This window comes from Orcinus orca, chromosome 2 (genome assembly GCF_937001465.1).
Source record: "Orcinus orca chromosome 2, mOrcOrc1.1, whole genome shotgun sequence".
NCBI classification, from domain to species: Eukaryota; Metazoa; Chordata; class Mammalia; order Artiodactyla; family Delphinidae; genus Orcinus; species Orcinus orca.
The window spans coordinates 176727028-176745030 of record NC_064560.1 but is presented as its reverse complement, the minus strand read 5'-3'; the positions used below and the strand labels follow the sequence as shown (position 1 = coordinate 176745030).

Below are 18003 nucleotides of genomic sequence, written 5' to 3'. Positions count from 1 at the left end.
TCATACGGCGCATCACTAAGTAAGCCGGGCGCTCTGACAACGCTTGCATGTGTTAACTCACCTAATCGCACGGCAACCCTAGTAGGCAAGCGTATACCCCCATGTGAGAGGAGGAAACTGAGGCACTGAGAAGTTAAGTAACCTCCCCAAGGTCCGCAGCTAGTAAGAGGTGAGTCAGAAGTCAAACCCAGGCCGTGCAGCTCCCACGCCCACACCCTCACCACTACACTGCCTGTCATCTCACAGAGGACTGTGTGACCCAATGTCCTCCCCAAAAAACTGGGCATGTTAACACCGTCTGTGCCCACCTCCCAGCAGAACCCAGAGGGTCGTCAGGGATAAGGTACGGGGAGGCGCGTGGGGCCCGTCAAAGTCACCCCAAGGGGCCCAGCAATGCTGCCAAGCGCTTCACCCTGCCCACCCGCTTTCTGCAGCAGGAGCAGAGCTCTCCGCTCTTTCAGCAGCACGCGTGCGCCGCTGACAACTGAGCCGCTGTGAAACCTGAAATGTCCCCCAGGCAGGAGCTATCAGACTGGAACATCTCAACACGAGCCAGACACCAAGAGGCTGTCTGCCTCCCCGCCACCTCCCCGCACAGCTGCAGGTCGCCCTGCTTGCGGGGGCTAAGGGCAGATCAAGGCCCCGCTCACCAGACCCCCTCTCAGCCCAAACGGAAGCCCCTGTGTCCACCCAGGCTACCCCGAGGGGCTCTTTCTCAGAGCAGCACAGCCGTCAAGCTTGGAACCTGCTGGATGTCCACCCGCTTGCAAAAACAAAACTCTAACTTAGTTAATAAAACCAGATATCATTCACTGAGAACCTACTGTGTGCCATGCAATCTTGTCCGTCCCTGTGGCTTTGATACCATCTATACGCTGAAGACTCCCAAACTTATATGTCTCGAGGCTGGAGCTCTGAGCACCAGGCTTAACTGCCCACGACACCGCTATCTGGACGCTCAGGAGAACTACTGACCCTCCCACCCCAAACGTGTCCTTCCCCAAGTCTTCCTAGGTCAGGAAGTGGTGTCCCTCCACCGCATAACTCACCTCAAAAAGCTACGATGCAACTCTGACTCTCCCCTTTTCCTCCCCTCACGTCCAAGCCGACAGAAAGGCCTCTCACTCTTATGTCCAGAATACACCTTGGCCCCACCTGCTTCTCTCCACCTCCATTAGCGTAGTCCGAGCCCCGTCATCTTTCCACCTGTTCATCTTGCCCCGCTCCAGAGAAATACTTAACATAGCGAGTCTGAGCACATGCTTCTCCTGCTCAAAACCTGTCCAAGCCTCTGCTTTGTCCTGAGAATGAATCTGAAACTCTCCCTGTGTGATGCTCTCCCAGCTCAGGCCTCCAAACGCTTCTCAGTCCACCATCCTCCTCACACACTCCAGACCACGCAACCCTGCCCCCTTAATGCATCGTGTGCCCTCTGCCTGGAGTGCTTTCTCCAAGCTCTTCCCGTGGCTGCTGCCCTTCTTGTCCTTCGGGCCTCAGCTTACACGTCAACCCCCCAGCGAGATCTCCTCTACAGCACCCCCATCACCCATCATCACGGCACCCTGCTTATTGCCCGCCCGCCCCTCCCCCCAGCACCTCTAACCTGCACTTATTCCATTTACCTGTTTAGTCACTTGTTTACTGTCTGTCTTCCTCTACAAGTGCAAATTACATGGAAGTCCTGTCTGTCTGTGCGTCACTGGATCCACAGTCCAGGGTCCAGCAAAAACCAATGTTTATTCAGTGAACAAATTTCAGAAACTATGAGGAGGCATTTTACATGCATTATCAATAAAGCAGAAACTATCATCCCTATCCAACAAACGAAGGAGATTGTTTTTCTTCTTCTGAGATGATGAGCTGAAAGCTGTGTAAGCCTGGGGTAACTGGTGGTCATCTTTTTTTTTTTTTTTTTGCGGTACGCGGGCCTCTCACTGTTGTGGCCTCTCCCGTTGCGGAGCACAGGCTCCGGACACGCAGGCTCAGCGGCCATGGCTCACGGGCCCAGCCGCTCTGCGGCATGTGGGATCTTCCCAGACCGGGGCACGAACCCGTGTCCCCTGCATCGGCAGGCGGACTCTCAACCACTGCGCCACCAGGGAAGCCCCTGGTGGTCACCTTTGCCACCAAGTTTGCTGGGGAACGACGTCAACTTGGAGGAGAGCAGAGCCAAGAGATGGCAAGAGGTGGTTGGTGGTTTGCTGACATCGCTGCAGACTCTGGACCCAGCCATTCCTAAAGCCCCCACCACAAGGCAGCTCGCAAGGGAGGACTCTGAGGCTCAGAGAGGTGACCAGAACCATCCAAGGTCATGCCACCAGAAGCAGGCGCTGGAACCAGAGCCCAGGTCTTTCGACTGCACAAGCAGGACCCTGTCCCTTGTGGTGAGCGTAAGCCCCTCCCCACATGGACACGGGCAAGTCTGCAAAGGTCTGCAAACTGACAGACCGGGAAGACAGAAGGCAATTCCTTGAGGGATTAAGGAGCCCGGGAGGGAGCTCACCCTGAGCCAGGAAGAACGAGCTACCCGCTAAGCCCCTACTGGAGGGGCAGAGGTGAGTACAAGTACAGGGAGAAGGTGTTCCTAGGATCGGTCTCAGCCCAGACTCCCGATCCAATGGAGGAATGAGCTACAAACAAAAAGACCAAAAGAGCTGTTTCACTAAAAACTCCATAGGAATGAAGGGACAAGCAGCCCTTGAGTACGGCATGAGGAATGAAGCCCCCTGCCCAGGAGGGTGCCCTAGAGCAACCCCACGATGGGAGATGGTGCCCAGCAGGAGACAGCGGGTGGCGCCAGACTTATTCACCAGACAGTCCCTGGGGATTCCCAGAAGTCCTGGGGGAGAACTTGGTGGAAGCCTGAAATCTTATGACAGCAGGTTGTAGTGAAAGTCACAGAGCCTGGATTATACAGTTAACGTGACCTACTTATATTCCAGGTTGATGAGGCCAGGAGGGACACAGTGGGACAGCGTCCCCTTTCCCTCCGTCCATCCAGGCACACTCTTTCTCCCTCCCTCCCTCCTCCTCAACCAGTACCTCTCTAATTCTGCCCCCTACTCCATCCCCACAGCCCACCAGTATAGAACCCCAGACCCTGGGTTGGCAGGGCTCCAAAGGCCATGCCTGGCCCTGCCCCTTGCATCCGGGACAGGGCAGGACCGGGGGTGGCGGGGGGCACCCACCTCAGTGGCGGTGACTGGAGTTTGGCCAATGCCCCTGTTGACTGAGTCCCACGACCGGGCTGTCAGCATGCAGGTGAACAAGGGGTAGAGGTCCCCGGCTCCCAGGCGCTGGCTGTACTTCTTCACACTCTTCATGTCGGTCCAGATCAGCGACTGCCAGAGGTGGCAGTAATCCAGGCGGAATTCTTCCGTGAGCACCTACAGCAGGGGCAGCATGGCAGGACCTGGGCCCCCTCTCCCCATGAAAGACCTAGTCCCTGGCTGGGGTGACCACTGCAAAGGGGAGCAGGACATGGTTCCTGCACAACGTCTGCTCCTCTCCCACAGTCAGCCATCCTTGAAGGTCCAGGTAGAAAGCCACTATTTGGCCAGCCTTGGTCCTGAGTGGCAGAGGCTACCAACAGCCCACCAAAATCTATATTCCCCTCTTCTTCCCAAGTCTAAGGTCCCCGCCTTCCTCCTAGTTAGATGTAGCCCTCTGCCTGAGCTCTGACCAATGGAATGTGGCAGAAGCTCCACTTGCAGGCCTGGTCCATGAAAACTTCCCCATGCATGCTCCTCTGAGCACCCCTGCTGCTGGTGGGCGGCGAGACCCCCAAGGAGACCTGGGAGCAACAGCCTCGGTCAGCCCCTGCTTGCAGGCTCCTCCACGCACCCCAGACTGGTGTGTGAGCAGGCAATTAGACATCTGTTGTGTCTGGGCCATCATTCACTTGGGGGCTGTGTCTAACTTAAACTAACATGCCCAACACCCCTGAGCCTTTCAAAGGAAGCCCAGATTTGGGGATGTGGGATCAGGGCTCTGAGGCGAGAAGCAGGAGACCACCAGGGAAACCTCCCCAGGACCACCTGCCTCATGGAATCAAGCCAGGACCTGGGTCCTGGGATTGACACTGAACTTGTCAGCTTCTAGGCAGGAACACGTGGCTCACTGGAACCAGCTCTGTGTCCCAAGTTCCAGAGGACAGTCAGGACCATCCAACCCCTATCAGCTCCCTGCGCCCTTTCCCATGACAATATGACCTCCTCACTGGGGCCGAGTTACCCTTCCCCCTGAAGTCCAGCTCATGTAAGGGCAGCTCACCTCCCAGGGTCTGGCTGGCCTGGGCTTCCCTGGGAAAAAGGTTTTTTTTGCAGCTGAGAAAGCCCATTCACACATCCAGGCACAATCTCATCTACCCCTCACAGCTGCCTCTAAAGGGGGTGTTATCACTCTCACTCTATTAGGAGGAAGCTGAGGCTCGGAGAGCTTGGAGAGCTCCTCTGACCTTGACTTCCACAAGATAACAGCTCTAGGGGTAGGGCTGGGCCCTCTTCAGCTACCTTGCTATCTGCTTCCCATTTCTGTGGCCAGTAGGGGAGTTCAGCGGGCTCTGAGCCCAAGCAGGACCAGACCCTGGGGGGAAAGGGCGCTCCTACCTGGTAAAGCCCATGGTCCAAGAGGACGATCTCCACCTTTCCTGTGCCCGGGCACTTCCGCACCAGCACATTGCCTGGGTGAGGGTCACAGTGTACGAAGCCGTTGACAAAGATCATCTCACTGTACATCTTGCCCAGGTGGCGCGAGATCTGAAAGAGAAGGGAGGTGGGTGGGAGTTGCACCTCATTATCACGTGCCTCAGAGATTTCTCCTCTGGCCCCTCAATCTGGCCACTCTCAAGAGGAAGGCCTGAGCAGTCACGGTGGAAGGGATGGCTTGAGATTGCACCGTTCCTGATAGAAGCTCAACGCTCATCCAGCTTTTCCTAACTTCAGCTGCACGTGAGATTCAGCTGGAACTCAGAAATGTTAGGGGTGGTACCCAGGCACCAGTATTATCTTTAAGTGCCCCAGGTGATTTTAATGGATGGCAAGGTAGGAGAACCACTGCTTCTAGGTTTTCTGAAGACTGTAACACCCACCTCCCACACCTGCCCCTCCAATCTTCCCTGGTTTTTCTCTTCTCTCAGTCCCTCTTCCTTGTTTCCCCCAAAGCTGAATATGGGTTGGAAAGCTGGGTGGGGCTAGGGATCACTCTACCTGCCCCTTCTCCAAAGAACAAGGTCAGGGGGCTGAGGACCAGGGATAGATGACCCCCATCACCCTCTGGGGCTGCCTCAGCAGCTCCAGGCCAGTCCCAGGAGTACCCAGAATCACAAGCCCTTCTCCCCTCTCCCTTCAGCCCCTTTCCCTACTCCCCTCCCTGCCACAGCCCAATGCTAATCTGATTTATGATGTCTGCACAGAAGAAATGACACTGGAGAGGCCATTTAAATCATCCTGTCACTGCTGCTCTCCCTGCCGAGGCAGCCTCCTTATCTCTACTCCCTTTTCATTAAAGCTAAAAGCCTCTTCCCAGCTAGGGAACAGCTGCTGAACAGAGCCAGACCCGGACCCACAGATGGTCTGCTGATGGGTTTCCACAGGACAAAGAGATGCTTAACCCAGGAAGCTGACGCCCTAGGACACACACTGCCCTTGGCATCCCCCAGCCTCGGCTGGACCCCATGGTCACTAACAAACATATCCCAGCTAGAGGAGAGGAGCTGGGGCCCGTGGGATGGGGGACATAGGATTAGGGTCTTAAGATAAAGACTCCTTTCCTTGGTTTACAAAGTCCTGTACAACCAGGCCCAGCCTCCCTCCCTGGTCTCATCTTGTACCACACTGACATTCCAGCCATATTTGCTCTCTTCCTCTTCTCTAATAATCTCTGTGCCTTCCTACCTCAGGGCCTTTGCACATGATATTCCAGGAACATTGCTTCATCTTCCCTTCAGCTGTTTCACTCCTCTCTTCCTTCCCACCCCACTGAGCATCACTTCCCTGGGGAAGCCTTCCCTGACCTCCTAGACGAAATGATGTTCTCCTGCCATACACCCTCACACTTTTCTACCGCTAGCACACTCTTTGTATTATTATTTGATTAACAACCATCTAGCCCACTATCATAAGCTCCTATATGATGGCAGGAACTGGCTCTATTTTGTTAAACAGCTTCATCGAGGTCTAAGTTACATATCATAGACTGGTTCTATTATTCATCCCCTTGCCTGTAACAGGCCAAACATGCGAGTATAGGACTCTGCCTTCAACATGAATGAGACCCTTGTCTCTCCACGTTTTTCTGGGATGCTGAGGTTCCGGCCTCTGATGCTTATCCGAACCCCATTAGTCTCCTCTGAATCCCAATCAGTGATAATTGGCCTCCAATTAAATCATCAAGAATAAGTCTACTTTAGTAACAGTAGTTGTCATCCTTATTAAAAGCCCTAAAAGTAAGTACAATCATGATCCCCATTTTGCAGATTAGGAACTGAGACTCGTCGAGGTTTAATGTACCCAGAGCTACCTGGCTGGAAAGAGGTGGAGACAGAATTCAAACCAGGTGTGACCCACAGCCTTCCAGTAACCACTATTCTATACTGGCTCCCGCCGACTTCTGCACTTCTCAATTGAACTTTGTGACCTTAAAGAAGTTAGTCATACTCTCTACTTCAGCAAAATGGAAATAATAATAGTGCCCCTCTCACGGGCTACTGTCAGGTAAATGAGAGTATCATGGTGCTTGGGACCTAGTAACCTCTCCTAGGTGCCCCTGATTCCTCATAACACTCCTGGGAGGGCGGCAGACTAGGTTTCATTGTACCTTTCTAAGAAATGATGAAATCAGGGTTAAAGAGGCCATCTAAAGTCTTGACACTTAGACTGTCGCCCTGTGCCCTGCTACCACATGCTCCTGACATTTTTCTTGGAGGAAAGCAATGCCCAGTACTCAGTGTCTGTGGGCATCAGGAACAGAACTTTACCCCGTGTCAAGCTCCCAGACTCAGGCTGAGATGTTGGGTGCCCCAGGGCCACCATTTTCTGTTTCCTGGGAGAGGGGGTCCTGGATGAGCCAGCAGGTCCCCACCTCGGGACCACTGAGAACCCCTTCTGTTAGGCTCTTTGGAGCTCTACGGAGACGAGCTCCAAAAGGCCATATTTGCCAAACCAATTGCATTTATTAAGTAATAATTCATTTTTATTTGTCAAGGATGCCTATAAGGTCCGATCAGGGCTCCTGATCAGCCCCAGATAAGCAGGGCAGCCAGACAGAGCTGACAGAATTCCAGCCAAAAGCAGAGACATGACATTTCATTTAGTCTGGGCAGACCTGTCATGGGGAGATGTATGACCTCCCTTAAGCTTCCTGAAATATTGCTAGTCGCTGCGGGCCCCCTGCTACTACACTGAAAGGTGGCCCCTAGGGCTCTGGGGACTCAGGCTGCGGGAGCCTTGGCCCATGAGGAGCGAGCGGCTGCTATAGGAGGAGGAGAAGAGGCTGCCAAGTGCGGCCCATATACACGCAGGCAAAGCCACCAGAGCAGTCCTCCCCTTCCAGCGGCCCCTACCTGGGTGTCTTTCCTTTTACGGGCTGTTCCTGATGTTCATTTTAACCAGATCTCACCGGGATAGGCAGGTGTGGAAGGCAGAAGCAGGAGGGAGGACCAGCCTATGTCACTGGCTTCACTCTGGGGCCCTGTTGGCACTGCCGCTGTGGGCATGGGTTACCTGGGGGACAAATCACCTCCCTTCTCAATCTGAGTCTAAGTTCCCTGAGCTGTTCGGTGAGCCTAGCCCCATCTGCTCTATTTCCTCACAGAGCTACCTCCAGATTCAAGGTCAAAATGTGATTGCTTGTGGGAAGGCACGTTATCCGCTACACTCTACGACACAAACGTGCTTGTTTGTTTTCTGTCATGTGGTAGCTTACTTTAAACCTGGCAAAAAAATATACCCACTGTCACCATCAAAGTGTAATTTTCGAAAAGTTAAAAACTTGACTTTCACACAAATATAGAATGAACACATGTCAAACATTGTGTAACTCATCAGTAAAGGAGCAAGTAAGAAAGCAGGTCTGGTTCAAAGAGAATTTTGAGGGACTGGGTATTTATGGGTATTTAAACAGGAATAAGAGACTAAGATTCCGGGAGTAGATACAAAACTGGTTATTGGCCTACTGGGCAATAAGGAAATCATAACCTTCCGGGTTATCTTTTCTAGTAGGGAGAAATTATTTGCATCTCTGCTGGATAAGATCCACAGGTTGACATACGACTTCAGTCTGAGCCCTTAATTAATTGTCAATAGCAAAGTCAAACAAAAGTACATTCCCTTAGATATGAAAAAATCCTCAGGTAGGCTGCTTGAACAATGCCCAAGAGTGACTTTGAAAGGACAAACCGCACACTCCTTTTTCTGAATGTTAGGTAATTTTTCTTAACATCTATCAGAGTTGCAGTAAATAGTCTCTGAGAACCAATATGCCCAGAGAAAGGCAGCTAGCCCCCTCCTACTCACAGAGGCCCTGAGAGTCCCAGGAGAAACCTAAGGCCATCACTGGGCACAAAGCCCTCTCTCCACCCCTTCCATATACTTAGCTATGGCTCCTCCTCAAGAGCAGACAATTGTAAATAAGGCTGCAATGAATATGGGAGTTCAGGTATCCTCTTAATATTGATTTCGTTTCCTTCAGACATATACCCAGAAGTGGAAATGCTGGATCATATGGTAGGTCTATTTTCAGTGGGTTTTTTTGTCTTTTTTTTTTTTGGCGGTACGCGGGCCTCTCACTGTTGTGGCCTCTCCTGTTGCGGAGCACAGGCTCCGGACACGCAGGCTCAGTGGCCATGGCTCACGGGCCCAGCCGCTCCGCGGCACATGGGATCTTCCCGGACCGGGGCACGAACCCGTGTCCCCTGCATCGGCAGGCGGACTCTCAACCACCGCGCCACCAGGGAAGCCCTATTTTCAGTGTTTTAAGGAACCTCCACACTGTTCTCCGTGGTGGCTGTATCAATTTACATTCCCACCAACAGTGCACGGGGGCTTCCTTTTCTCCACACCCTCACCAACACTGTTATCTCTTGTCCTCTTGATGACAGCCATTCTAACAGGTGTGAGGTGATCTCTCATTGTGGTTTTTATTTGTATTTCCCTGACAATTAGTGATGTTGAGCACCTTTTCATGTGCCCCTTGGACATCTGTATACCTTCTTTGGAGAAATGTCGGTTCAGTTCCTCTAAGGCTGCCCCTTGCCCTGTTAACGGCAGCATCTGCATAAAGAAAGGAATCCCACCTTTTCAGAATGGTAACAGCTAACGCTCTGTGCCATGCACCATTCTAGGTACGGTACATGGACTCACAACCACCTCTGCAGTAGATAGGTGAGGGAAGCGAGATACAAAAAGAGGAGGAAGCTTGGTCACCTGGCCAGCAGTTAGTGAAACCGGGATCCAAACCCAGGTGGCCTGGCTCCAGGGAACAAGCTCTCAATCACCAGCCCCTCCTGCCTCTCCACTCACTGGGAAGCTCCTTCCTGGTGGCAGGAGCTGCACCAAAAACCTCTGCAGGTCCCCACGGCAACCAAGAAAGCATTCCGTTTGGAGAAAAGAGTCGCAGTGGGAAATCCAGAGCTGTTTGTCTAACCAAAAATACACTGTTAACTAAAGCCATACTACAGCTCTTTTCAGAAAAAAAAAAAAAAAAAATCAGTGACAAGTCTTTAATTGTCCCACGTAAAATGAATGTGCCGCTCACGTAAGTGATTTCCGTAATCACGCAATGGCGGGGGGAAACCCAGGAATCTATCAAAAGTCTGAGTAATGAATTAATTTAGTAAATAATGTTTAAACCAAAGAGTTATTTTTGGATTTTTCTCAAAACTTGAATTGGCTGAAAGTACTTTAATTATTCTATAATTGCATGGATGGATTTATTCCCACCCCCAAGGGAAATTCTATTTATGTTCTTGGGGGGTGTCAAGGAAGCAAGGTCAAGACCTCTGAAAGAAACAGGAGGATGGTGTTGCAGGATATTAATAATCACACAAGTAGCCCGATATTAAGTACAAGGAGGTTAATAATTCAAGCTCTCTTTGCCCCTCCCCTGGTGTCCGCCCAGGCTTCTAGAGGCAGAACCACAGCCCCAAGGACCAGACCAGACCCCTGCCTAGAGCGTTTTACTCTCCAGCCCACCCCACCCCCAGGAACCACCCCTGGGATGTATAGCCTCAGGTCCCTCGCTGCTGCCCATTCACGGAGCGGGTCAATCTTGGACCAGCGAGCACTGAGATGAAGTCCCTGAGTGTGAAGGCAGTGGGAACTTCTTCAGCCACACGTGGTGTTGGGAGCAGTAATGAGGACGAAAGAAGAGGAGCCGGGTTAATTACAGGAACCTGGGGGAGTTTCTCTAATCTCGGGGCCTCTAGGAGCTTGGTGAAAGCTTCTCTAGACTCAGCTTGAAGCGGGACAGCGCCTGAGAGCCAGGGCCTGGGGTATCCACAGGCCAATGAGGGCTCCTCAGGTGTCCTGGCCAGTGAGGCTCAAAGGGTCACGGCTACCAGAGTGGCAGGGAGTGGATCCCAGGGGCCACGACTACTGGGAGACACACATGATGACCTCTGACATCCCTGCCTCGGGCAGCAACTCGCTCCAAAGAAATACGTCCACATCTGCCCACCTTACCTGGGTCAGGATAAAGGAAATGAGCAAAGGGTTTCTTCCCTACATTTCCCCCTTCTTCTGGCCAATATTTTACTGACAGCACCACGGAGGGCGTTGGGGGTTAGTATTGCAGCAAAACAGCCTGTGTTGAGAGCATGGCCTGTGGGCACTGCACCAGCTGCTTCATGTTTCAATCATCAAACAATCCAATACTTTTTTTTTTTTTTTGGCCACACCACACAGCATGCGGGATCTTAGTTTCCCAACCAGGGATCCAACCCGTGCCCCCTGCAGTGGAAGCGTGGAATCTTAACCACTGGACCGCCAGGGAAGTCCCTGATTCTCTCTTGTATCCACTTTACAGCAGGAACCTGGGCCTTCCCAAGGGTGATGAGCTCCACCAAGGCGGCCCAGCTCGCAAGCAGCAGAGCCAGCAGCAGAAGCCAGGAAGGCCAACTCCAAAGTGACGCTGTTCCCCGCTCCTGACACACCTGCTGTTGGGGAAATAAGTCTCCAGGAACCCATCTGTGCACCTGGACCCCTCCAGCATCCCCAAGCTTCTCAAGATCTGGTGTGAGAAGTTACGGAGGGCGGACGATGGGAGGAGGTGTTTTCATTCTAGTGATTTCAGTAACCGGGGGTCTCTGTGCCTCTCTGACTTCTCTTCCCTAGTCTTCGGAGCACCTTCCACCACCGAACCAGAGTGACCCGCCAAGTGGGGGATGATCTGAGCACAAAGCAAATGTCCTGCACAGTCCAGGCTGGTGTCGGGAGACAAGAGGAAACACGCGGGCAGCACGGCTTTAGAGATAGGAAAGGGGGTCCTCATTTGCTCAGTCAGTGACCACTGATCACCCCTGAGTCTACATACTCGTGGACAACAGAGGGAGGTGGACAGGAGAGGAGCAAGAAGATTCCTGGAGATTCCGTGGAGCAAGACATGCCTCTGTGACTAATAACCTCATGAATTATAAATGACTTTCTTTGTTTTTAACAGAACTTCACAGCCTGCAAAGCCACACAACGACCCTGTGAAGGAAGTATTGTTCTCACTCCAACTGTACAGATGAGGAAACTCAGACTCGGAGTTTAAGTAACTTACCCAAGGGTACCTGGGCAATAAATGGCAGAGCTACACACAACCCCAGGTGGCCCGACTTTGAACCCTCTGCCCCTCCCGTCATACACGCAGCCTCGGTGACGCCTGACCAGCCCACTTGTCCCACGCTCTGTCCGCACCTCTCCTATGGCACTGACATGAGGGGCCTGCACCTAGTAGGTGCTCAAGAAACGTCTGCTGAAAGACACGTTTGAGATGCTTTCACTGCTTCTCCAGTGACACAGAATAGAAAAACGACTGGAAAGAAGAAACACGGCAAGGGCGGCTGGCTACACATAGCAGATGGAACCCAGGCACTGACTGCATTCCCTCACCAGCCCCGCTAAAATGACTCTAAAAGCAACAGATAAGGCCGAGACCCCACTGCAACAGAGAGTAGAATGGCCAAAAACAGCACACAAAGAGATTAGCCAGGCTGTGTTTGCCAGAGGGGAGCAGACAGCTACTGACAAATGGCTCAGCAGGCTAGACGACAGGGCACCCTAAGCTGACAGTGGGGGAACTTGAAGTCTGCTGTCTCGGAGCCTAGAGAGGCCAGCAACTCGGGCCCTGGCACCTCTGATACATGGGATGGGAGTCCAAAGGAAGAACTAAACCTCCAGATCCCCTTCAGATCCTTATGGAAGACAAGATTTACTCTCTGGAGTGGTAAGAAGACAGGCTCTACAAGCCACACCACAGACCAGAGGGCCATCATGGGGACAGAGGACCCGGTCAAAGTCCACATAATGACCGCTGCGGAGCACCCGGCCTTCTTCCCCCAGCAGACTCCCGGGCCCCCGGGATAGACAGGCTGGCGTCTCTCGCGAGCCCACCATCCCTGCACCCAACCCGTCCTTCACAGACTGCGGACGTTGCCCACCAGGCCTCCAGTCCCTGTCTCACCCAACCCCAGCTCCTGACTTTGTCACCTTTCTCCCAGCTAATTTCACACAAATTCAATTGGGCCTCAGCCCATGTGGGGTCTTAAACACACACTCACTGAAATCCAATTAACCTTCGATAAAGGTCCTGCAATCAATAGTCGTCCTGTGGCTTAAGGAGCCTCCGTTCAGCCCAGGAAAGCGCGCTCCTGCACGACCTTTATTCTTAATGAAATCAATGACAGTCACTGTCACCAGCTCTTAAAGTGACTGGCAAATATGATCACCGGGTCAGGCCCTCAATAATATGCTGCTTCTGGGCTCAGAGCACAGACAAACGAGGGCCCCTGCAGGCTGCTGAATCCCCAGGCTCCACGCTCCCTGGCCAGACAACACACCTAGGCAGGGCCTGGATGTGCAAAACAGTGGAGGTGAGGCTTGCGGGCTCACCTGGGGCAGCCAGGGACCCCCTGGTCTTGTGGCAGGTGGTTCCTGAACTCCAGTGAGTGCCTGAACCACCTGGAGAGTTTGTTAAAATGCAGATTCTTGCAACCCTTCCCACCCCAGATTCTGATAAGTAAGTTTGGGGTGGGGCCCAGGAATCTGCATTCAAGTCTTATCTCCAAGCAAGCCAAGAGTCGCTGTTCTGTAAAGTATCCAAGCAGGACAGACCCTTCGAGTCCTGCTAACCTAACCCCTTCAGTAAGAAAACTGAGGCCCAGAGGAGGGGAGTGATGTGTCCAAGGTCACACAGCAGGCCACTGGCAGAGATGGAGCTCGAACCCAGGTCTCTTGTCTCCTAAACTGGTGTCTCCCTACCTGAGTCTCTGGGGAACTGGCCACTTGGACTGGTCTTCAGGTCCTCACATACTAGCCCAACTGGGCTGGGACACTGCAGGGTGAGGAGGCCTCTTCAGAGTGGAGTGGGGATGACTAACAAGTGTTTGGAGGGGTCCAGAGCCCTCCCCACCCTTGAGAACAATTCCTTCTAGAGCCACTTCCTGCTGAGCCCCATCTTCCAGCTGAGTCAACAACTTGTAGCAGCCAAGATGCCACTAACTATCCTTTCCCCCAGGATTTGGGGTGAGATCTTTGCCCCTTGTCACTCCTATCTGTCCCCTGTATTTCCCTCCCCAAGCAACACTCACAGCCAGGCTGTCCTCAGGAGGGAGAATCACTCCAGGGACAGGCCCACTCAGTCCCACAGTCCTAGACAGGTTTTAGAATCTCAGAATTTTTTTAGAAACTTTCGGTCACATGGAGTCTTTCATGCTACACACACACACACACACACACACACACACACACACACACACACACACACCACTAGTCTTCTCTGAGGCCTGTGGCTTTGAGGTTGGTTGGTAAGAGCCATAATAGGTTAATTTCTGCACAGTAGGGCCTGTCCCTAGTCTCCCAACATCACCAATGGTCAGCAACGGCACGGTAGAGCACGTGTCCCAGCGCCCACTGCCTAGCCTGAGGTTCCTGTGGAAGTATTTAATGACATCATCTCAGAACACTACCAAGGAGGCTCCCAGGTCATGCAAACCCTAGAAGCCAGGGGCAGGGGATTAAGGAAATAAGGAATTAAGACAGTATGGTTATTATTGCAAGGACAGACCAACAGACCAATGGAAGAGAACAGAGCTTCCAGAAAAGACCCACAGCCAATTGAGGACAAAGATGCCAGGTCTAAATTACTATACGGTATGATGCCATTGACATGAAATTCAGTAAGGAAGAAGGTGATCTATGGCGACAGAGGTCAGAATAGTGGGAGCTCTGGTGGGGGTGAGGGTATCAACCGGGAGGGGGCAGGAGGGGGCCTGCCAGGGGGCTAGAAATGGTTTGTCCCTTTATCTGGCTGGTGAGTACACGGTATGTCCATATGAAAACTCACTGAGGTGGACCATGAAGATCTGGGACCTCAAGTAAGCTACCTTCCCTCTCTGAGTCTCTGATTTTTCATCTGCAAAATGGAGACAAGACCTCCCTCCTAAGTTTGTAATGCAGATCGGGCCTGGCACCCAGAGTCTGGTAGTCAGTAAATGTTAATGGTCAAAGGAGGTAACGGAGGAAAGGGCAGGGCCCAATGATGATAATAATAAAGAAAACAGCAACAACCATCAACTAGTTACCAGTTCAGGGTTCTAGCCACACGCCAGGAGCTGTGCTAGGAGGACACATCTAGCCCTCACAGCATCTCTAGAAAATGGAATGTCTGTAACATGAACTTGATGTAAGCTAGAGAGTGAAGGGCTGCATTTAGATGGTGCCCTGGGAGCTGGGCAAAACTTCTGTCAGTATTCCAACTCCTTCTTCGAGGAGTTACTGGCGTGGCTGTCAACCAGGGGGCCCCAGGATCCACTGCAGCCCCAGGCATGTTCCTGGGAGGGAGACAGAGAAGGTGGAGGTGCGAGGACTTCGAAGTCATGCAGACCTGGGTTTGACTCCTGACTCTGCCCCTGCTAGCGGTGTGATGTTGGGCAAACTGTTTAACCTCTCTGAGCTTCACCTTTCTCATCTATAATTGGGGTTTAACAATATATCCTTGGAGGACATCTGTAAGGAGTAGAGATTATATTTGTCACATGCTTGGTACATATAAGTTGCTTATAATAATTTTTGCTATTGTTTTTCCCAAACTACTCTGATATCAGCCTTCCCGACTCTGTACGTCCACAGAAACAAAAACCAACACTCTACCCCAGCCCTGCCTCATAGGGGCCAATCCAGGGCATGAGACTGGCTTAGTTTGTTCGCTAATTCATAGGATGTCCACCAAGGGTCTGCTCTGCACAGAACACTGGCCTTATCTGCAAAGCTGATTCAAGGGGGTTGGAAGCAGAATCAGATGAGCCCAGGCCCTCAGAGGGCATCACCCAGCCCCAGCTCCCACCAGCCACCTCCAACCTCCTCCCGGGTACCTCACCCAGCCAAGAGCAAGCAACTACACCAGAGCACATCTTTGTCTGCATTTGTCTTTGAAAATCAAAGCTGCCTGATTAAACGCCATTACAGCCCTGGGTTCACTGGATCAGAAGAGATTAATGAATTTAGGGGTGCTGCTGGCATGAGAAGCCCACCGCAGCTGGCAGTAACTAAACGCCAGTAACCTGAGGCCCCTGGAGTCTTTCCTGATCAGCAGGCAGAGAGACCCTGCTCCCCTTTAAGACTGCTCAAGATAAACAAGAAGTGACCTCCCCTCCCTTCCCTTCCCCTCCTCACTGGCACCAAAGACTCTGTACTCAAGAGTCCTGGTGGACAAAGGACAAAGGATCCCTGGTTAGATGCGGGGACACACCCCCACCCCAACCAACAGAGGAAGAGATGGGCAAGCAGGTCTTACCACTCCCTCCTCTGCAGGAAGCTCTGCCCAGACACCCTCTAGCCAACAGTGAGGGAAGCAGAGTCAGAAGCCCCAAGTTGTGCTACTGCCAGGTGACCTCGGGAAAGACATTTGCTATCTCTCTGAGCTTCCCCTGAATTGGAACAGTAGTTTTCTCATCCTCCCCCTGCCCCCAGCCCCCAAGCAGCAGATCTCTTCCCAAAAAGCCCAATAGGCAGCTCAGGTGATGGCAGAGCTGCCCTGGGTGAAGCAGGGTAGGGAGTAGAGAGGCCCAACCAGCCTCCCCACCCATCCAGAGGCCCCTGAAGGGTTCTGGGAGCACTGTTCCCTAAGTCAGGGGACAACAGCTGTCCCCAGGACCCAAGGCCAGCTGTGGCTAAACAGGCTCCTGGCAGCAGCGCCATACCCTCTGATGCAGGCCCTCCTTTTACGAACTAAGAGGAGTACTAGAGTCAGAGAGACTTGGGTTTCAATCCTAGCTCTACTAGCTGTGTGACCTTGGGCAAGTTACCTTCCTTCTCTGAATCTCTGATACCTCATCTGCAAAATGGACACAATAAGACCTCCCTCCTGAGTTTATCATGGAGAAAACGGCCTGGCACAGGGAGTCAGGCATTCAGCAAACATTCACCGTCAAAGGAGATAAAGGAGGAGGAAGGAAGGGCCAGAGCCCAAAGAAAAGAGTGGAAACAACAGTCCTGCTGCCATTTTGGAGTGCTCAGCATACACCAGGCACTGTTGTGCACTAACTCTTGAGGTCCTCCCAACGTTTTTAGAAGTAAGGCTATCATCGTCCACATGGCAGAGGCCACACAGGCACCCAAGGCCTGGGCTCACAATCTGCACACTCCTGCAGCTCCCACTGGCTCGTCTGCTGAGCCCAAGTATGGCTTTTTCCTCTGGGCCACCACTGGGACCACGGGCTCATCGTCGTGTGCTGCCTGAGAGGGAGTAGCCAAGAGCATTCGCTTCTACTGGCTCTGGTCCCTTTCCTTCCTTCCTCCCACCAGCCAGAGGGGTCATGTCACTGCACTGCTCACCCTTCAGTGACTCCCCAGTACCTCGGGGTCATGCCCAAGGCCTTCACCATCTGCCTGCAGCCCTGCAAAACCTCACCACTCCTTAACACCTCCTTGCAGTACCACCTCTGCGCCCCCAACTCCTCCACCCCGACACACACACACACACACACACACACACACACACACGCACACACGCACACACACACACACACACATCCCTGGCAAATTCCCGCTCATCCTGCTGGGGAAGCCGGCCTGGGGCAGAGGTGAGCACTTCTTCTTTGTGGCTCCCTGGGGACTGGCTCACCCCTCGCTGCGTTGCCTGAGAGATGGCTACAAGGATAGAGTTGTGCGCCTGACTCCAGTGCTAGGCTGGGAACTCCCTGACAAAGGGAATTGTGTCTAGGTCCTCTCTGAACCCTCACACCTAGCACACAGTAGGGACTAAAAAATGATGAATGCTGGTGGAAAAAAGACAACCTCATCCCTACCTGTGGGACCCCATGGTGACCAAGAAGAAGAAAATGGGGTACAGGCCCCAGCCCACCGGTCAGCTTTCCCTGAGGCCAATCAGGTGGCAGGCAGGAGACAGAAGCCCCTCTTTTTTTCGCTCCAAGCCACTAGCTGGCTACTGCCGTGCCCCTTTGGCCTGATACCTGGAGATCTGGGGAGGGCAGGAAGAGGGAGGAGGTGCGTCCAGGGCCCAAAGGGCAAAGGATTAAGTCCCATGGATTTGCACCATTGTTCTTCAGTTTCTCGGCACTGTGGGGCTCAGATGGCACAAGAAGACAGATGGTAATCCCCTGTCCAGGCAGGAGCTGCTGTGGGGGGGGGGGGGCAGGTGGGGCTCAGCATGTGCCCCACCCCACTGCCTGCTGCCAACCCCAGTTCTAGGAGATGGGCAGAGAGCTGCCATAGAGGACCTGTAAGGCTGCTTTGTGCTCAGAGATGTTATAATTCTTCAGACAACAGGCCCCACTTCAAGACC

At 52.8% G+C, this 18003-nt stretch overlaps 1 protein-coding gene across 2 annotated transcripts in view; it reads right to left on the bottom strand.

Annotated features, from left to right (window-relative positions):
• ADCK1 (aarF domain containing kinase 1) overlaps nt 1–18003 on the bottom strand; it is a 159853-nt gene that overhangs the window by 52056 nt on the left and 89794 nt on the right. The window contains exons 8-11 of one of the 2 annotated variants that reach the window (XM_049705310.1): nt 4608–4757; nt 3189–3386; nt 2119–2630; nt 1719–1897 (exon numbers count right to left, since the gene is read on the bottom strand). In XM_049705310.1, the coding sequence (XP_049561267.1) occupies nt 2310–2630; nt 3189–3386; nt 4608–4757 (669 nt within the window). In that variant the 3' untranslated portion in view covers nt 1719–1897; nt 2119–2309. Of the gene's footprint in view, nt 1–1718; nt 1898–2118; nt 2631–3188; nt 3387–4607; nt 4758–18003 lie in introns of those variants that run through there. The other variant, XM_049705309.1, reaches the window with a different exon arrangement.